General features: G+C 34.0%; 1 protein-coding gene across 4 annotated transcripts in view; it reads left to right on the top strand.

Moving 5' to 3' along the window:
- The first annotated feature begins 5,917 nt into the window (after positions 1–5,917).
- The window catches only part of Mtp (microsomal triacylglycerol transfer protein), a 59,584-nt gene continuing 42,525 nt past the window's right edge, over positions 5,918–22,976 (top strand). For 2 of the 4 annotated variants that reach the window (XM_076512234.1, XM_076512233.1), the window contains exon 1: positions 6,248–6,482. In XM_076512234.1, coding sequence (XP_076368349.1) covers positions 6,431–6,482 — 52 coding nt within the window. In that variant the 5' untranslated portion in view covers positions 6,248–6,430. Of the gene's footprint in view, positions 6,483–22,976 lie in introns of all 4 variants that reach the window. The other 2 variants (XM_076512235.1, XM_076512236.1) reach the window with 2 other exon arrangements.

The raw sequence follows: 22,976 nt of genomic DNA, 5'->3' as shown, positions 1-22,976 counted from the left end.
TGTAATTACGAATTAGCCGGGAATGAAACGTGGACAGTTACTATTGCCATCTGGTGAGGTGAAACGAAACATTTCAAAGCAATTTGCACGAGTGTGTCAACCTGTTACCAAAGTCAAAATAAGTTTTTAGGGAAATAGTTAAAAAATGATAAAAGTTAATTAACTAAAATACCTTATTATGTGTAAAATTATTATTGTTTATTATTATAATTCCTGCTTAATTAAAACTTATTAACACTGCATTTCTCGATAACAATTTGTCGTAATTTTCTAATTTTATTAATTTATCCAGAAGTTAAAAAAGGCATTAATTTGCAAAAGCATTTTGATCAAATCGAAGTAAGAAATCACTGTTATAGTTGAATACCTTTCGTTGGAAAACCATAATTATAATTAAGTATATTTGTCAGAAAACAATAATATCAAGCATATAGTATTTTTACAAACTACAATATTTGTTTCAGCCCTTATGGTTTTTCCGAGAAAAACTGTGTATATTGTATAACAGTATTTCAACCACACGACGTTAGCCTTATTCATTCATAGCAGTACACAAATAAAAAGTACAAAAAGGAGAGAAGAACAGAGCGTAAAGATACACAGAAGTTGGCGTCATTGTTTGTTACTTTTCGGAACTTGTAATGTAACTCAGCACTTTTCTTCTTCTCCTGGTTTGAAGGCTGCATTTACCAAAGTGGACTTAGGTAAAAATTGTTCAATACTGCTGGTTGGTTACGAATAACATATATATATATATAACAAAAGGAAACAAATTTTTGAAGCAGCATTATTGTAATGATTGGTGATAATGACAACGTTTCGGTCATTCAGCAATATCATTACGTATTTCTTATAAATACCAAATAGTAAACAGGAGTAAATAAGGCTTTACTTACTTATTTGAATGTAATAAGAAAATTGCGTTGCCGAAGATATTACAAAATGTAAAACAGAAAATATAATCGGGTCTAAATCGGAAGAAGGGCAAGGTATTCTGTGTGTTTACCAATAACATTATTTTAATTTGACGAACTTTTCCATCATTATGTTATTTAAAGTTCAAGTTTGATTTTATTGAAATACTTTGTCTTTGGTAATAAAATATTAAAGCAAAAATTCATTTATTTACAATAGAGGAAAGTTATACTTCATAATTCTATAAGTCCTACTCTATAAATCCAAAAATGTTTCAATCGAGGTTTAACTTTTATAAAATCATACCATTTTTGTCCTAAGACCTATACAAGTATTATAGTCCAGACACATAATGAAACCGTTACTGCGGGTGTGTAAATTGAGTATCACATTTTATACATTTATACGTGAAGCACTCAATAATTAGCGTTACAGTTCAAGCACTAATCACAGTGTTAACATTTCTGACATTAATGATGAGTGGTTATCTTAAAACGTAACCTGAATGTCACACTACTAAACATCTCGGAAATCCACATTTCAGACAGGTTTGGTTTGTTTTGAATTTCGCGCAAAGCTACACGAGGGCTACATGCGTTAGCCGTCCATAATTTTGCAGTGTAACACTAGAGAAAAGGCAGTTAGTCATCACCACCTAACTCTTGGGCTACTCTTTTATCAACGAATAGTGGGATTGACCGCCACATTATAACACTCCCACGGCTGAAAGGGCGAGCATGTTTGGTGTGACGGGGATTCGAACCTGCGACCCTCAGATTACGAGTCGAGTGCCTTAACCACCTGGCCACGCAAGGCCCTCTAGACAGGTAAGTATCACATTCCAGAAACCTATATATATCACACTTCAAATACCTGTAATGAGTGCCTCATTTAAAAACAACTATAAGAGCACTATGTAACACAAATTTTGTTCCTGGATAGTATGTGTTATTTCTGAATTGCTTATGTTGTAAAAATACAGAAAATGGTCATTATTCCCTTCAAACTTTGCTTTTGTGACCAAGATAATGAAATTTAGAAATTAACATATTTTCTATGTAAAAACGGGCAAATTTGCACACTTTCATTTACATAAAGTCTGAATAAAACGACATATGAATCAAGATTTTCATGTATTTATATTAAAGTTACACAAAAATGTTTAGAAGTGAGTAGTTATTTGAGATTTCCAACTGTAATGTGAGTCACTTTCATGTATCAGTCTCCATATATCGTCTCCCATCATGTTTTCATTATATATTCCCAGGTCACAAAAGCAAAGTTTGAAGAGAAAAATATATTTTTCCATTTACTTTACACATAAGCGATTGGGAGATAACACTTTCTTATGATCTATAAATGTTATTTACTAAAGATGTGCATCAAGCATCATACCATAGACACTAAAACAGATTTACACTCTAAGTGTCTACACTCAGTGTCTCACTTTAGAAACTTACCTTAAAGACTTTCAAGTGTCATATTCATGCTGTTTTACATATTCCAGAGATTTAAACAGTAAGTGTGTGCTTATCTAGACACTTTATGTACCAACAAGTGAACCATTTTTGCAGTCTATACCAAATATCACACCTTGGGGCCTTTACACTAGATACATAGATTGTGTGTTCCACTCAAATCACTTACCATTGCAACATTTAATAAAGCTTAAAGTTTCTTATCACACTAAGAGTCTAGCTGGCAGGGAGTTGAGGTCAAACAACCATTATAACATTCTAAAAAGTCTAAAAGGTCCACTGTCTTTTGAACTTCTTTAAAATAAACATTTAATTTTCATTTAAATCACTTAATTTCTTTGTTTAGAAAAACAAAAGGCCATGTTTTGTGGGGAAAGAGACGTTCCCCAACTCTGTAGTGCTAGTTATGATCTCAGAGCCATACTTTTAATTTATATACCACACTCTGGATGCTTACAATTACTAATATTACAAAAAGATATCCAATTAAAATTGTGTTAATTCTACAGCAATGGAATAGGTCCACTTAACAATAGGAAACTCAGCAAGGTATCTATTATGAAATAATTATGAGTTCCATGACTGACCGATTTTAAATAAGTAAGAGACTAGGCACAACAATGTAAAACACACAGTGAAAACAACCTTTATTTATACTCAAAAACACAATCAACATAATGTGCACTTCTATTATATAGTTAACTCTCTGCGATCTCTTAACAACTTATAGAGATGTTTAATAAGAATTAGTTCAAGCTTGGATTATAGGTTAAATTTTAGGGGTGTGTTATTATTTACAATGAAAGGACTTAACCTATATTTACCAAAGTGAGAGCTTGAGTGTGAGAAATAGAGAGCAACTTAAAATATCATAGTATTACATACCAAATATTTATAACAGTATATTCTCAGGACATGTGCCACTGATATTACTGTTGGTTAAAACACAATGGAAGCTTTTACCATAAAATATGACTTGTCCCACCATTGGAGGACACTACTTTTGACATCCTTGCACAAAGTATAACTGCAACAAATTCATTCATGGACAAAACAGGTGTTATCTACTTGAGAATAACAAAGAAACAAAGGCAGCTGGAACAAAATCAGCTAATGAGCATTCTCAACCATATGCAACATGGAACCTGTACATATATGGAATAAATAACAAATTCAAAATAAATACTATAATAATGTAAGAAGACAAAAATGCAGCACTTCAAACAAGTACATGTGATGCTCTGTATATGTATATACACAAATACACTTCTGAAACCTACATTAAGTTTCACTTTGGTGATTTAAAAGTTTCATAATTTAGAAAAATATTAGAATCATACCCCAAAGACCTATAAGTGCCATACTTTAGAAATGTATAATTCTCTCCTTCCACAGATCTGCAATCATTGTTACACTTCATTACTAGATATTTAATCATACCAAACAGCTTCAACTGGTGCACTCATAATATAGAAATATAACATGCATTTATATCTTATATTTATAGTGTTTATTTATTATTCATGCTGATATGTGGATGTTTCACATAGCCTATGGTTCAAGAAAGTCACTGAATTCAACTGCCTTTATTCTGTTGTTATTATTTGGAGATAACACCTCTTCTGATAATTAGTATTACTGCTGAAATGTTGCATATTGTGCAAGAATGTTAACAGCAGGGTTCTTTAGTATACAGTAAGTGGTATTTTGAGGTTATTGCCTCACCTATGACTGAATGAGGGTGACCAGTCTTGTGGGTAGCACTAAGTGCTCTAGGTAAATGCATCATTTTTTTGCAAAGTAAGGAAAGATGATTTAATCAATTTTGTAAAATCATATATGGATAGGTGGACACTACAAGAAGATATGTCTCATGAAGATATTCACAGGATAAGCAGTCTGAACCAAAGTACAAAGAATCCAGTAAAAGCAACAGTCCATTGTTCTGCAAGAAAAAGAAAGTGCACATACTGTGTTTATGTTAAGTCTGTATCAATAAATGTTGTTCATTTCACATTACACTTTGTTTCACATCTTTATTCCATTCTTAAAAACAGTTATTTATGGATGCAGTATTATTAAATGAAGCAGGCCTATTCTGTTGCTTTAAGAATAACATGTTGAAACAACCGACATTATGATTATTTCGTAAGTGTACAAATGAAACACCTTTCTTTTTATAATCTTTCTAATAGTATCCAGTCTTCCTACTTACAGAATTACCTCACTACCAGTTTCTAGTAAAACTTATTGAAACTTCAAATTTATCTTTCTCCATTATTCCAAGTAAATGGCACCACTAATGGAAAAATGTGGTCAAGTAACCTTGTTTCACTAGTTTGAACAGTGAGTCATGTATACGAATTTTCCAAATCACGAAAACCTATAGTATTTATTTTTCCAGTCAGTATCTTCTAATTAAGAGCGTATGTAATTATCCTTACAACTTATAAAACGACGATTGGAAACTTTCCAACATTTTACTGTAATTTTTTTCTTACGTGTAAAATTAATTTTATTGATGAATTAGCATAATTGTAGTTTTCACAAAGATACACATGCATTTATCTCTCATTTTGTATTTTTTTTAAGTAGGCCTAAGTGATATTTTACTTCAACTCATGTGGTATATTTCCTATTTTACAGTAACGCCCACCTTTTAAGCTTAAACCTCAAATTGATAACATCAAATGCCGTCTACACTTTCGCATTTTATCCGTTATCATATATTATTTATATTATAATTCATTTAAAATATGTCAGTTTTGTGTAAACAAATCTAATAACTAACTAAAAATACTGTTAATCCAAAAATACGCGAATTATTGAAGCTATAAACAAAAACTATTTCGGTTTTATCTAAAATTATCAAAAAGGTGTATTTTTCTGTTTATACTTTTTCGCTTTGGCTACTAGATGGCGATAAACGGCAAGAAAAGAATTGTTTCGTTAGAATTACATTTTATTACACTGACGGAAAAATTAATTAAAATCTATTGCAAAGCTCTTTTGGCGGAAATGTTTAATCTAATACAGGATGCATGAATATTTATTAAATATTTCATATGTCTCCTATTAAATTCGTAAATATACATATAATTATAAATATTTGATACAAATTTACTTAAGTACAAACTATGACGAACTTTAAAATTAGACTTACTCGATTACTTTGAATAATTATTAAACTGTTTTCGTGATTTACGTAAGAATGATGCTGATACTAACTTCAGTAATTTTGAATTGGTTTTAAGCTGTCAATCAAGGGTCATGTTTCATAAAAATATAATTATTCAGTCCTCAGTAACATCCAAAAATTTTATGAACACTTTAACATATACAAGATTTTTTCACAGGTTTCGGCATAAGAAGATAAGATAGAATTTTACAATATCAGCAAATGATTTGAGTTATCATTATAAATCCATACTTCCAGAAATCACAGTTCTACGATAAGACAACGCGAATGAGTCTTTTGAACCTGCTGCTGATAGTCTGGTTCAAGGCATAAATGGCCTTGTCGAAATACCTCTACATTACATGGATTGATTAACAGGTTTCGAAAAGTAGGGTTGTTCCTAATGCTCAAAATTACCGGCAATCTCGATATAAATAGTATACAGTTAAGAACTTTTTTCTGTGAAATAATATTTCGATTTAGTATGTGATAAACTGATAATAAATTGCCTCTTTCATTAAATGTGGCCGTTATTAAACGATTTTGTAATTCTCCATATCAAGTTAGGCCTAACGTCTATACCCACCGGCAAGGCAACGTGAAGCTAAACCACATAAGTCTTGGGTCAGAGAACGGGGCAAACTACAAAGTTTATTTTTTCGTCAAGCCAGTGAGAATTGTAGTATTAACGATAAGACAGCAACTAAGGGATTTTCACGTGCCTTCGTCATCTGCTTCAAGGTTATGAACATTTGATTTACTCAGTCTCAGCAGTTCTCGTTATATAAGATAAGTTTATATATTTCATCTGAAAGTTACACTGTAAAATTTTCGAACTTTCCAACAACGAATAGTTCAAATGAAGCTGTTCGCTTTGAGTTTCACAGTGACAATATTTTTTACTTCACTGGGTAAGTACGATTTGTGTTTTTTTTTTGCTTTGAAAGATGTTGTAATACCAATAAATAAATAAAATATATACAGATATTCGAAATGCATAAGAAACCCAGAAACAGATGTGTAGCATTAACAATTGTTTGGAAAGAAACCGGAAGTTCTACTTTTTAAAAGTAAAAGCTAGAAGTAATAAATACATAAATCGTCGTAATAAAGTGAATGAATATCACTGCAGAGTTTAGAAGGTATGTTACTTAAGGTAAATACTAATTAAAATGTATATATATATTTAATTCCTAAGGGTATTAATATGTTATACACCTTGAAAATATATCCCTCCTTATCCGTTTAAGTTACCATAACCTATGCTGTAGTGTGAGCTCTTATATGAAAGTAAATTTACTGCACAACGACTGAGGCAGACGGACTAACGAAAGCTGTACCGACTCATGTTGTCACGGAACTGTATGAATCTTACGAGGTGGATTAAATAATTTCTTTAAATCTTCGTTTATTTATTTTCGGCATTTTAAATATTTGTAATTATACAGTTTCATGATTATGCGTATTTATCAGGACTTTTTTCAATGATAAAGAGTCTACTTACAGACTTTCGTTTTAAGAATTGATTATTAATATTTATTAGTTAGGTTCGACTTCATTGAATATTTAATTTTATGTTGTGGGCTACTTCAGTACTTGTTTATTTTTTATCAATTTTAGTTGCATCAAACATTTGCGTGTAATTTTCATATTTGAGAAAAATCGAAATGTCAAGATTTCAACATTCTAATTATTTTAAATTAGTTACAAACACTTGAATTTTGTCAATACAGTAATGGCGATTCTGAACTTTCATTGCACGTGAATTAATTTTAAATTAAATGAAGCTTAAGACGAGTACACATTCAAACGCTGTGGAAAAGAAACTATAAACCTTGTTCATTTGACATAAATTCAATGAAAAAATCATATATATATCTAATAAGTAATTCATTGTTTTATCGGATAGAAGAATACTCGTAAAGACCTAAGAGAAAAAACAAACTTGTATGAGCGATGTAGAATCAGAAATTTGTATTATTAAAAGTATGTGAACTAACTATTATAAACTTGGGTTTTTAATAAAAAAAATTTGTTTGGTTAAACTTCAAATACATATTGATGAATTAGTTAATATTCTGATAAATTTACTGCAGATGCCGTGGTATTAATGTTTAGGCAAAATTTGATTGGTTACATTACATTTTAAATCTCGTTTTACAGTCAAAAAGCAACACTAATTATGGTGTTGTAACGTGTTATATCGTTGGGTGGGTTCGTAATTGTGGCAAATATAATGCGAAGTCCAATCGACGATAATGTAGTAATTGTGTTATTTGTTTTCTTCTCTATAATTTCGAATAAATGAATAACATTTGTTACAGGCTACGTTTACCTGCAGGCTTAACTTCAAATACAGATGTACTAACCATCATTATGTCACTTTAACTGAATCAAAGTCAATATTTTTCGGTGTCATAAATTACACTGAACCATCTCAATCATAATTGCATACTTAATTACTGATTCCCATATTTATATTGTACTCGTTTTCTACTTACTACATTACATTTGTTCTTTATTTTAGTGGAATTTTTACTAATTGCTTTATGTGCCCTCAAGCAAATGTGTCTAAATCAAAATATTAAAAAACTAGCTGGAGTACCCGTCCAGTGGACGGAAGTTGTAAATTCATGAATTTACATGAAAAGAAGGGTTATCTTAGGATACGTAAAGTTGCTTCCCTTGTATGTAATTGTAAAAAACGCCCACAAAAACTGCAACACACAAAATGTGAAACTGCCAGTTTGTATGCATCTCCGCAGGGACCTAACAAACCTTCATGCCAAATGTTTGGTGGTGAATATCCATAAAAACTGAAAATATTTAGATATTCCTCCATAGATCTAATGAACCTCCATACCAAAATTAGTTACGATCAAGGAACACGGAATGAAGTAATAGAAAGAAAACGTTCATAAAAACGCAAAATGCAAAACTGAAAATTTGTATGGAGCCCCCATGGACCTAATGAACCTGTATACTATCTTTGATGATGATCCATCCACATGCTGCGAAATAGTTACATGGACAGCCAACAGACAGTACTATTGTATTTATATAGGTATAGTTTGCAATAATACCGTGGTAATGATGATATATGGTTTTTGACATTGTTTTTCACTTTGGGATATGTCTTTTGTTACCCGCCTAGTATTCATATTTACTGAATTCTGTTCTGTTTTTTTGACAAAAGTGGTACTTAATTTTAAAACTTAACAACTGTAACTAAATGTTACCACAAATGTTTGTTTGTGCATTGGTATAACTAAATACTAATTAAGGACACAAGCGCTCGCAGAGTGGGGAGAAGGAAGTACCCCTGGAAAGTGAGAAACAAACATTTATTTCCAAATTAGTGATTATACAACCACGATGGCTTTGTTCTTCCACCTCACATACACTGGAAAAATTTATGTGGACGCCCTTAAAACAAGGGTTTCGAGTAGAAGTAAAATGATTCGTCTCTCTCGCCCCTTAAAAAAGCACGGAGAAATAAATGTGAAATGTAAAACTGAATTAAACATGTAGCTGTATTGACAGAAACGTTAAAAAGAAGAATGAACTTAACTATTTAAATTATTCACATGAATTGTACTTACTGTTGTGGATATAGAAAACGAAACATCTAGGAACAATTAAACAAAATTATTTACATATACGTTTGTTACGCTTTACATATTTATTGGCTTGCTCCTAACTTTCGATTTCAACTTTTACTGGCTACTGGGTGAAATAAAAACTTTCCTAGAATATTTTTTGTTGTTTTTTTTTAATTTCGCGCAAGGATACTTGAGGGCTATCTGCGCTAGCTGTCCCTAATTTTACAGTGTAAGACTAGAGAGAAGGCAGCTAGTCATCACCACTCACCATCAACTCTTGGGATACTATTTTACCAACGAATAGTGGGATTGACTATTATAATTATAATGCTCCCATGGCTGAAAGGGCAAGTATGTTTGATGTGACAGGGATTCGAACCCATGACCCTCAGATTACGAGTCGAGCGCCTTAACTACCTGGCCATGCCCTTCCTACCTAAAATATTCGTACAGGCTTATACCAGAAATAATCGATCATATTCCACTTTTCTTTTTTTCTAACAGCAATATATGTTTATTACAAATGCTCAATATTAATAATAATATACAGTCGTTATTGTTAGAAACTATTTTCATAACCGTATAAGTACTAAGAAGGATATATATATATATACATTTGTTTTTTCAGGTTAATGGTTACATTGGTCATTAAAATTAAATAGAAATTTACAAAAGACAATGATTTAGAAAATAATGTAGACATATTAATGTTGATGAAATGACAGAAAATCAAAGAATACCTCTCGTGCCTAACTTAAGTATTATTAAAACTTAAAAAAGTTCATGTATTTTTTTGTTGGATAACGAGGTATTGTAACGTTTCTCATAAATTAAATAATTTAAAAAGAATTATTTTTTCCAAGCTGGTATTTTTCCTGTTGTTTTTTTTTCTGCGTATATTTTGATCACACCACTATAGCTCTATATTTGGACTTTTTACCTACGCAAGTTCGATTAAAAAAACTAAATTAGAATATTTTAAGCGCCGTAATGTATGTTTAACTTTAGATGCTATAGCTGAGAACGGAAACTGAACAACATATTTTTATTTACTTTATAATAACTGTAAAACAGGACTATTATTTTACATCTTTTCCACATGGCTAGGTAGTTAAGGCACTCGACTCGTAATTCGAGGGTTACGGGTTCGAATCACCGTCATACCAAACATGCTCGCCCTCCCAGCCGTGGGGGGTGTATAATGTTACGGTCAATCCCACTATTCGTTGGTAAAAGAGTAGCCCAAGAGTTGGCGGTGGGTGGTGATAACTAGCTGCCTTCCCTCTAGTCTTACACTGTTAAATTAGGGAGAGTTAGCGCAGATAGCCTTTGTGTAGCTTTTCACAAAATTCAAAACAAACCAAACTCTTCCACACGTGTTTTCTTTGGCAAAGCAAGAAAGCTCTGTATGTTTAAGAAATGCACTGGAAGTAATTTTACTGTTTTTTTTTTTTAATTACATTTATTAGCTTAAGCTACATACAACTGAATTTGTAATCTCGATTTGGCTTTATTATATCTACGTTCCGAATTATAAAATGTATACGATAATATGCAACTGTAAATTTCATTTTATTAAAATACATGTTTATTTTCTATATTTACATGTCAATTTATAAATATACGAGACGGTTAAATAAAACGAAAGTGGTATTTACGATACTAGAAATCTGATTTCTATACTCATGATGGGCAGAGCACAGGTATCCCATTGTGTATATTTGTGCTTATTCTAACCAAACAAACAATAAGAAAATTTCAGCTAGTTTGTTAACTTAGAAATAGCAGTGACATTCATAAACTAACTATGCAGTATATTAATTGCATGTACACTTGAGCCAAAATTGTAACGTTACGCTTGACATCTTATGGACACACAAAATTTCTAGTCATTACAGCTCGTGCATTATCAGTAACACGCAACGTGAGTACAGAAAATTTACTACCAATGAACACAATATTTCTCAACACTGAGAGATGGAGTGAATAGCTTCACAACTACTGTATCAGAGGGGCCCATGTACACGAATGGCTAATTTCCTCGGTGAGGAAATAGTTTATATTTGCGTGCACCAACATTATTTTTAAAACGAGAAATATACAATATACAATATTTACAAAATAAATATTTAAAGCATAATTAATACTTTCAACAGTACTGCAATGAATCACATTCCGAATAAGTTAGAAGTTTTAACCATTACATTTTAAGATGCATGAGATGTATGAATGATGAGAAAATATAAAAGTTATGGAATCTGAATATATGTTCCTAAAAGAAACACATTGTTTGTTTGTTTTAGGTATATTGTTGATAACGTACTTGCATACGTTGGAACTTTTGGAGATGGCTGATCCTGAAAAAAAAAAAAAAAAAAAAACAAAAACGTAACACGTTGGTGATCTATAAATTGAAACATTCATTTAATCACTGGTAATAGTAAAGCACTTTAGTTTCTATTGTATTACGAAAGTTTAAAATATATAATTAAAAAATCAACTTTTGTTGGTTTACAATTCGAGTTAGAATGCACTGATGAAGTTCTGCTTGATAGCTTGGAAAGTAACGAATGCCTCTTCCTTTTAGTCATTGATGTGATTGCATGATCAATGACCTAAAGGAAATGACATTCCTCACTGTTGGCATGGCAGTTAATCCAAGCTATAATGATCAGGAGATTATTATTAGTGTGTCGGCTGGACATAAGAACTGTCTCTCGCCTCTTCTTTCAGAGTTTCCCCATCTGGCTCATCAAGTACAGGAATACTTAATCACGTGGCCCGGCATGGCTAATTGGTTAAGGCACTCGACTCGTAATCTGAGGGTCATGGGTTTGAATTCCTGTCACACTAAACATGCTTGCCCTTTCAGCCGTGGGGGTGTTATAATGCGGTAGTCAATCCCACTATTCGTTGGTAAAAGAGTAGCCCAAAAGTTGGCGGTGGGTGGTGATGACTAACTGCCTTCCCTCTTGTCTTACACTTCTAAATTAGGGACGGTTAGCGCAGATAGCTCTCGAGAAGCTTTGCTCGAAATTCAAAAACAAACAAACTTAATCACATTCTCCACTCTATCTAAAATGCATTTCTACTTTATAAGGATGCGATAACATTGGTGAAGTTGATCATAATTCACGCAAAACCAAGGAAGCTCTAGAAATCTTGCTTGGTCATAAGTTGAGATCAGTATCATACATTTGTGACTTTAGCAGGGTCATTGGAGACTTCATCTCGACCTACATTATGACCAAGAAATTATACCTGTATTTGTGCAAGTGCACACTTTTCTACTCCATCTACAAGCCTGGTTTTCTTATCTGTTCAAGGTACAACCATTTCAGAATTTGCTGCTTAAACCTGTCTTATGACTTATTCAACGTTACGACTTCAAAACTCATTGCAATAGAAACTGGTTTTATTAGAGTGACAATATATCTTATAATTAGGTGATATCTTATTGCATCTCCAGGTGGCTTTGAATGAAGTTGTCCATGAGGATGTCCTCATGACCTACTAAGACAATTGTTGAGTGCAAAGGGTACAGATTACTCACAAAAGTGACCAAGCTTTCAGTGGCACCTCCTTTTGCATGTCCTGAACTGTTCTAGGTTGATAGCTTAGTTTTTTAGCAGATTCAACTTACTACTACTATGTCTCACTCCTAGAATTGCTCCTCACTCAAGTGTTCAATAAAATCAAGGACAAAATAATCTAAGTTTTAAGTTTAGGTGTTGTATTTCCTGTTCCCGAGTCCACCAATTTTAAATAGTAACTTACTTGAACTGCTTCAGAAAATGGTCCAGGTTTTCGTTCGTCATAACTTTAAATGGCAGAATGAAATTTGCTTGGCATCATTTTCAAGACTTGAGGTTGCGGCTGAAGCCTCTCGCCTATGGACTTTTGCCCAAGTCCAAGCCAAAACATCATAAGCTTGAGTGTAAAAATATATTGAGCATACTTAGTAATTCCAGAAACTTATTTTTAATGAAATAATAGTGAGCTGCCATCAGCAACTTTCCTATTGATTCTTTGTGGGGCAGTGTTAGGTTTGTAGACTTACAGCACAACAATTCGGGGCTCATTTCTCTTGTATGGATACAACATATAAGTCAGTGTGGCTTTGTTTTGAAAGAAATAAACCAAACAAACGACCTTTGTTATCCCAGGCTTCTTTCAACTGTTGTAGTTGATCTGGGAGGATACCTCTGGTCCTAAAAAGTCTCACAACTGTCAGATGGAGTACAAACTTTAATAATTGGAGGTTGATGTCTCATTTCATGGTGTTGGACCTAGTCGACAGTTCTGAATGCATCGAGTTCCAGCAGTTCTCTTTTTCAAGTCCATTGCTGCAGTGAACAAAAAGATATGAATATTTGCCAGAGTCATATGTCGAATAAAAACTTCATTATAAATGAAGAACTCTCTTGGAAAACTGTCTTCTCGCAATGGCTATCTTCGTTTTGGTTGTAACTCCTTCAGCTCGTCAAAAATTCATTTCTTTAAGTAAAGAGCTTTTTAAATATTATAATAAAGAGCTAAAAGAACATTTGAAAATGCACATAAGAGGAGAACAGAAAATTCCACATAAATAAATTATGTAGTCATAACAATAAAATTATCTCATTTTTTAACTTTTGTGTGGTTATTATCAAGTGCATTGGTTTTCCGTAAGAGTAGCAAAGTAGATTCCACAGAATAACAGGAGGTTTCATAGAAATTTATCGCAGAGCAAGTCTTAACTTAATTATCTTATTTTGACTGAGTTTAAAGGATGAAATGAACTGGACACTATATATGATAGATGAAACAATCTTTATTTAAATGACAAATGTATCCAAAATGTGTGTATTAACAAAGGACGATGACTTTACTGGAGAAAGCTTTCTGTACATGCAGGTTTTTATAGAATCTGTCTAAATTAGTTTCATACTGGGAAAACAGCTTTATACACGTGAGAAAATAATGCTAATCCTCTGAAAATATATGCACAACACACGTGATAGTTGGGCATTCTCATTCTAATGCAAAAGAGGTTATATCTTCGAGTTATCACTGAGCTACAAGTAGGTACTTTCACATAGTAAATACAATTTTATCGGAATCGTATTCATAGGAAGACAAAGGTGAATGATTCAGAACAGGAACTTAGCTAGGCTAAGAGGAGCTTAGCAATTTCTTTGACTGATTTATGTTTAAACTACATAACCTTAAAAAGATGCTGCTTTACTAACTCTTTAAAAGTAAAACAAAAACTTTTAGTTGACGTGATTTAAAGGAACGTACCATCTGAATAATCGTTGTAAATTATTTACATTTTGAATATATTTAACGGCTAATATAATTTGTGTGTGACGGAAGGAGATTACGCTTGAACAAAATAAATTGGGATATTTTCTATTTCATGCACCACATTCAAATGGAACAAACTGAATGTAGTTTTTAATGCTGATTTGGGAAATATAAATTAAAATTTTAAAAATTAAAAGATGCATTTCTATATATCTTTCATTTTGCTGAGTTAGGTCAGTGTGTGTGTGTTTTGATCAAGTTAGACTAATTAGTAAATAATTACGTTTATTTAAATAACAAATAATTATATTACAATTTTCTTTAAAAAATGTATATCTCTTCCCCTTTCTTTTTCTTTAAAATCAATTCTCCAAATTTTAACTTATATTTCTGAAATCTGCAGCAAATTAAAAGTACTTGGAATGTGGTTGAGAAACGTAACAAGCGACATTGTCGAACCAATTGTATCAAGATTGACTTGTATTTCTGTGAGTTCATTTGGCGTCGTAGGAACGAAAATAATGATCTCTAATTTATGAATTTTCACATTGACTTTGCTACATTGTCACTAGATATTTTTATTGTTTGTTGTTTTACAGTTCTTTTAAACACATAGGCATATATTTAATATTCATAGTACTTCCTTTGTTTCGTAAGCAAAATAAAAAAATATTTCTTTACATTTCTTCAGATTCTAATTTATATTTCTGAAATCATTATTAAAACACTTTAGAGAAATATACTTTTTAATATACTACTTAAATGGATGCATAAAAGAGAAAAGATCCATAATTTGTCTTTTTGTTGTCTTGAAATATGTTGTATGTTCTCTACATAAAATAATTTTCATTAAGCTCATAAATCGTTGTTTGCAAATTTAGCATGACAAATAAAATGCTTTTTAGTAGCAATATCATTGGCAAGTTAAGAAGTGACACTCATATAGAGACAAAAATAATATGAAATTGATGGCGGCTCACTGTGTTACAATAACAGAAGGACAAAAACAAAACAATTGTTTTTGAACTTGAACAGTGCGATAAAGAGGAAGGTTTGAACTTCACAGGAGTACTTACAAGTATTTGTATTGACAAGCTTGTGCCTAAAACTGTTATGTCCAGTGGCGTAAGTATGCCCCGCAATTGCGAGGGGACCAAGCCCAAAGATGGCCTGAAACTGCTAAAATCGTAACTACAGTTATATGGAAATAAATTTAGAGGGCTAAGTTACTTTTATGCCTTGGAAAAGGGTGCATCTTTTGTAGTTACGCCATTGATTTTGCCAAATCACGTTGGATTATTTTAATAGTAAAACAGAAACTGTATTGGAACATTTCTCTAGTAAATTACATGAACATATGAATAATAGGCCTGCAACTGTTTATTGATGGGTTTAATGTTGTTGTAATGAAAGCGTCTTTTTTAGACACTGAGACAGCTAATCTTTACCGAAAAAATTATGGGTGTATGAAGAAGTGGGCTATATAATCCTGAAACACGGTATTTTTAATTACTTATCGAAAGCTTTAATTTTGGTGTATATAAAGAGTAGGCGTTTAAGTAGCAGAGGTAAGATAAAATCTGCTTTAAGAAAAAAAAAAAAAACCCAACTAGAAACAATTATGGTGATGACGTCACGCATATTAAAGTCTCAAGGTGACGAGCTTTCATAGTAAGAGTTACTGACTTTAGATAATGACTTATTATTATTATTGTGCATATTGTTCCTCAGCAATCGCGTGGTGTCACACATAGTAAAAAAACAAAAAAAAACTAGGATTAAATCTGCTCTGTATGTTACAAGTAATAGAATCAATTTCCTTTTCACAACGAGAAATATCATCAGGTTAATCCGGAGTTGTAATAGTATTTTGCAGATGTAAGTTTAACATGGCTGCATTGCCCACTTCAGTAATATCGCAACAACACTGAGTTTTAAGTGTAAGGTAATTGCTTAAGTGATTTTTTAAAATATATTTTTCACATGATGAAACTCATACCAAAATATTATGGCATTATTTGCTTTGTCAACGGTGCATGGTTAGGTGGTTAGGGCACTTGTCTCGTAATCTGGGAGTCTTGGGCTCGAATCTCCGTCCCACCAAACATGCTCGCCTTTTTAGCCGTAGGGAAGTTATAACGTTACTATCAATTCCATTATTTTTGGTAAAAAGAGTAACCCAACAATTGGCGATGGGTGGTGATGACTAGTTGCCTTCCCTCTAGTCTTACACTGCTAAATTAGGGACGACTAGCGCAGATAGCCCACGTGTAGCTTTGTGCGAAATTAAAAACAAACCAAACTTTATCAAAGTTGGAAATTTATTTCAGCTATCGTTTTGTATTTTTCATAAGAAGGCGAGTTTTATTTTTTCCAGTTTCTTTAATATAGGCTTTAAACTGACATTTCTAATTCTCGGAAAAAATTCTGGTTCTCTTGTTTTGACCACATATTATTGCCGGAAATTTTATAAGTTCTACGTCTACATGTTGTAATAATTACACATTGGAATTGTAATCCTCAATTTATTGTTTACTCACTTTACCGGAATTAAAAGTAACAATATGCAAAAGAAAATATTTATCTTACGAGTTCTAAAGATGCTTCACTTTAAGAAAAATCAGTAGCTGACTGAATTTTATTTGTATTGATTTTTTTGACTCCTTCACATCTGGCCCGGCATGGCCAGGTGGTTAAGACACTCGACTCGTAATCGGAGGGTCGCGGGTTCGAATACCTGTCACACCAAACACACTCACCCTTTCAGTCGTGGGGGCGTTATAATGTGACCGCCAATCCCACTATTCGTTGGTAAAAGAGTGGCCCAAGAGTTTGCGGTGGGTTGTGATGACTAGCTGACTTCCCTCTAGTCTTACATTGCTAAATTAGGGACGACTAGCGCAGATAGCTCTCGTGTAGCTTTGCACGAATTTCAAAACAAACCAAACCAAATAGGCTCGTTTTTTCAGCTGTGGAAGTGTTATAATGTGACTGTTAATTCCACAATTCATTGGTAAAAATAGTCTAAACATTTGTGATGGGTAGTAATGACTAGCTGTCTTCCATTTAGCCTTACACTGCTAAATTAGGGACGGCTAGTGCAGATATCCCTCGTGTGGCTTTGTACGAAATGCAAACTAAACCTTTACATCCCCTCAAGGTGGTGAGGGGACCTCCTAGAGAAGCTTCTGTGCTTTCAGTTTACTTCCTCTGGGATCTGAACATTCACCCACGTGTTTGCCGTGCGTGGCAACCCGTGAAGGGAAGGAGAGAATCCTGGTGGTTGAGGGGTCCAACCCAGGGTTAATCGGCTGGTCCAGTTGAGTTAGTCAACCGAGCAGCAGTGTTGGACCTTCTCAACGGGCGTTGTGGACATTCTGTCTAATGCTAGTGTTTGGGTAAAGTGCTCACGAAACCTTGGCGTTGCTGCGATGTCCTCGTAATGCTTCATGATGGACGGGGACAGTTGACACTGAAATATTCTTTCGTTATTATGGATCCCCAAATCTAAATAAAATTAAAAATAAAAGATCACAGGTAAACGACCACGTCTTGCAAATTTTGAACACCAGTCTTTAACTTCTTCAATACCTGTACTTCACGTTCTGATATTACATTCTTTACCAGACAAATCTTTAGGGCAAAAGTCTCCCTTTTTTATTCAAAAAGGACTAGAGGGGCTTACTGGCTCTTCTAAGTCAGTCAGAAAGTTACATTCTAGGGACATCTTGGTGGAAACATCCACTCCAAAACATAGTGAACTCCTCTTGCATTCGAAGACCCATGCTACTTTGAATTCATTACGATAAGGTATTGTTAAGAGGGATTTAAAGAGCATTACCGAGTTTGAGATCCTCGCTGGTTTCTTCAACCAAGGTATTTCTGTGATGTGTCATATCTCCACTAGGAAGGATGGAATAATACTACCTACAAATGTACTTATTTTGACATTTTACCTCACCACGTCCACCTACCACCATCAAGGCAGGTTATCTGAACTGTAAGGTTCGCCCATATATTCCCAATCTTCTCGGATGTTTCCAATATTAGCAGTTCGGTCACTCGAAGAGATCATGTCGTAGTTCCTTGAAGTGTGCTCGTAGCAGTAGCAAGGATCATGATGCCTACGACTGTGAAATGGACTCATTGTGTTAATTGTAGTAGTTCTTACTCCTCTTATTTTCGTTGTTGCACCAGGTGAGTGGAGGAAAAAGAGGTGAAGCATTTTTTACCCTGAGGGTCGACAGTTACTGTCCACCACTCCCCAGGTGAGTGGAGGAAAAATAGGTGCAGCATTTTTTACCCTGAGGGTCGAAAGTTACTGTCCGCCACTCCATCTCGGACATATGCTGCTACACTCTATTCCATTGCTACATTGGGAGTTCAGATAGATTTCTCTGTGCCTCTGACAGAGTCGTTTTAAAACCACGTCAAGAGTCTTTTGCACTCTGTGGTTAAGAGAGTTGACGAGTCAACACCTATCTATATCCCTACCAATCCTTCCATTGGGTCCTCAGTTCCACTTCCTCTGGCTCTGGCTTATGGCAATTTCTAGGTCCATCTTCTTCAGCCCAAAGATGTTGAACGGTTATTAATTCTCGGCCTCAGTTGCTGGACTGTCCATCTACTGACAGAATCCATGGCAGTTGAAAGACCTTCTAATAAAGAAAAACTCTTATGGTCTATGGCTCTACTAGGACCTTGGCCTTGAAAATGTTGGATCCTGTTCACCATCTGGAGCTTCAGCTATGCACTGTGGCTTTCTACAAATATTCAGCCCAGAGTCTGAACAGCGAGTCTCATGAACATCCTCTACACCTCTGCCATTTGCCGACTGTCTTCACCGTATACTTCAAAAGTGTGGTTGTGTTTTCCTTCCTTAGTGGGCTATGCTTTATCAGAATAGATGGTCTGTCTTTGTTCCTTTTGGCGTTCGTATCCAGGTGCAGCTGGCTGAATTTGGCTTGTTCTCTTTCCACTAGTCAACCATCTCAACTTGGGATATTTCCTTGAACCATCTGAGGAGGGCGGAGATTTCCAATTGGAAATACCATTTTCTATTTGCCAATTACTTTTCAAACTATTCTTTCTTTCTCAATTTTACTTGTGGTTCGAAATCAGGCGACTCTGTGAGCTTCACCATGTTATGTTGTGGTTCGGTGGTTGCACACAGGATCCCATCTACAGTTTTTGTGTTCATTACCAAATTATACGTTATTTCTCTTGCCGTGGATCAGCTAGAAGATATGCAGTACACCAGTTGTACTATTTGTACCAACTCGCTTAGCTCTCCACTAGTCCTGGAATTGCTTCAAATTAGTTCTCATCCTGTTCTCATTGATATTCAAAACCGACTGGCCTATTTCTTTTTATCATCAATTTATATCCAGTTCTGAATACCTGCCACATCAGTATTCTCGGGAACAAGCTCGCTCACAAGCTATCATGGCTGTGCTTGTCCCATATGTGGACAACAATCCTGTATTCAAGGCTCGGCTCTGCGCCAGTTGGCTACGATTTGAAGTTAGTGAGGTGATAAAAGCTTTATCAGATAAAACCCTCTGTTGGACTTTGACCGTCTTGTTTCCGTAAGGATCGGAAAGAGGAAGTTGTCTTAAGTAGACTACGCATAGGTCACAGTTTTTAACTCGTCGTTTTCTTTTATCTGGGACTGATGCACCAATATGTGGTCTACGTGATACTCAAGTTACAATAACCCACATTTTACTGTCGTGCCGTCGTTACGACTTAGAGTGACGGCACCATTTTAGACGTGTTTTTACTATGGGTTCACCCCTCACGCTGGACAGTGTCATTGGTGATGGTGGCACTGTCCACTTCATTTAAGTTTTTAAAGTTTAAGAGCCATTGGCCTTTTTAATTCTATTTAAGCTTTTAATTCGAAAATTGGCCTTTGTTTTGATTCTTTTCCACATGTTTTAATAATTTTACTTTTAATTTTTTTACTGGCTGTTTGGCGCAGATAGTCTAGTTGCTTTGCGCCAATAAACGCCAAACAACCAACCTCCTTCATACCATCCATAATATATGGCTCCTTAAAGAAACCGATTATACAGTGTACAAAGCATTGAGTATCTACATGTTACAGCCATCTGACATTCATCTATTATTGCCTGATAACTTCTGTTTCGCCCAGAATTTTAGCTTTTCAAAAGAACACTGGATATTTGTAAGGAAGCTAATTTCAGAGGGTAATGATGACATCATTTACACTACACTTGTGATGTTTTTTAGCTTTTGTAAAGTATAGAAGAAACAAATGAACTTTTCGGTACTTATACGGCCCCCAAAGTATCTCTTCAGTATTCTACAAAAGGTTTAGGTGCAATATATCAAGCCATTTTTTATTGTAAGCTGGCAAGAGAATAACACGAAGACGTTATAAACGGGCAGTTTTGTGGGACTTTCTTTTTTTTTTTTTAATCTAACCTACTTGCTTTTATGATCACTTTAATAAGCAGTCAGTAGTAAAAGTTTTAAAGTGTTGTTTGAACTTAACCTTTACTGTTTAATGCGCGTTTTACTTAAATATTCTATTAGGATTTTGTTTAATTCCTTAAGAACCTTATTATGGTATCCTCTTTTGGGACAGTCCTCGGTTTTACAGCACTGACATCAAGTGTTCATTTCCACTCGGTGGACATAGCAGATGGCCCGATGTGGCTTTGATTAAGAAAACATAAATTCACATTATGAACATCGTGTTGCAGGATACAGTTTTTATTGTATTGTTTGAGGGTCAAAAGCGATGAACAATACAATGAAAACTGTATTGTTTATCGCTTTTGACCATTAAACGCCAGCCATCATCAGTTGGTGCTGCTGTGTACAATATTCCCGCTGTTGAAGGATAATTATATGTATACATGTTTTGGTCACTCATTAGTTTACGATGCATATTATTTTTTAAACTTTAATGCGATCTCTGCTTTGTCTGTACTCTTGTTTAGAAGCCTCAATAGAACATTTAAGAATGTGACGAAATGAAGTATGAATTATTCCAGGCCCGCACGTAGGGGGAGACCAAAAATGTGTAACACCTAAAAAGGAAATGGTAAAAATAATATTTTGCAGGAATAAAAGAAAATAGTCCAGTTGAGTTTTTATTTTCTGGTTCTCTTTCCGTGGAACAAGTTTTCATTTCTTATCTTGGAACTGGCTTCAAGTTAACTGCTATGCAATTAAACGTAAATCAAAGCTTGAAAATAGTGAATGCATGTGAACTACATTTTCTGAAAGTAATGTCACATCGCCTGGCACAATACCGGTATACAATTCGATATGGAAAGTTTAAACAGTTGGGGAATGAATTTTCCAATCATGTGACCCAGCAGTTAGCTTGATTAACTGCAGATTCGAGTGTTCTCGACTTGTGTCCAATTACCGAAAAACTAAAATTGCGCTTCTCACTTTATGTATGTTATAAGAGTGACCGGTAAATCCCACTCTTCAGTAACAGTAACCAAATAGTTGGTTGTTGGTGCTATTAATTAGTTGCCTTCCCTTTGATCTGTAACTTTAGAAACAGAGATGAATAGAGCAGCTACCGTCTGTGTAGCTTTACTGGAATATCAGTAACAAACTAAACATTGTTGAATAATATCGTATATTGCAAATTATGAATGATTTTCACTGAACCTTGGGCTTTCTTATGACTGTTGAGCCCACGAACATGTCACGTAAGATATCGCTTATGATGAAAATATCGAATAACCTTCTGAAAATGATTGATTATATTTATCTGTGAAAAAGTATATTCCAATAACATAGTTTGTCAGTTTGTCACGAGATGGCGATAGGTGGGAAGGATAATTTCGAAACCAGCGTTCTTACGTAATAAATTCCACTGGTGTCTTAAAATGATACCAGATCACCACTTTAGCAACTATTCACGAGTGATACCGTTGTGTTCGATTACTGCTTCCTGATATTGTATATTGGATATTTTAGCATATAACATATTTTCAGGGATAACTCAAACCTTTGTCGTAATGGGTGCCAGGTTATGGCGATGTGTCTGAATTATTAAAAAGTCTCATAATCAATAGTCAACGGAGGTGAGAACGGGAAACGTGGTGTCCCTGAAAGGTTGGAGTGTTAAAATTAGGGTTTTTGACCACTATTTTTATCACACTTTGCTGTCAACTTGTATGTATTTACCAACTGAGTGGAATTTCATATAAAAAACAGGTACTTAATAAAATAGTGATAAATTAAATACAATTAATTTCCATCAAATATTACAAACTGGACCAACGTTTTTATTTCGTTTTGTCGAAATTCCTGAAGTGTTTTAGATATGTGACGTACAGCATATACATAAAGGATAGTTCATTTATAAACTAGTTTTTTAAAACATGTACAACTCTTAAAGATAATGTAGTATCTATCATTTTTATATTTTTCTAGGGAAAACTAGACATAAGCGAGTCGGAAAAAATAAATGCACAACCCAGATAAATATTACATTGTGAAAGACTGATACCGTGTTTC

The sequence above is a fragment of the Tachypleus tridentatus genome, chromosome 7, assembly GCF_004210375.1.
Source record: "Tachypleus tridentatus isolate NWPU-2018 chromosome 7, ASM421037v1, whole genome shotgun sequence".
NCBI classification, from domain to species: Eukaryota; Metazoa; Arthropoda; class Merostomata; order Xiphosura; family Limulidae; genus Tachypleus; species Tachypleus tridentatus.
The sequence above is the reverse complement of the archived record's forward strand: the minus strand, read 5'-3'. Positions and strand labels throughout refer to the sequence as shown.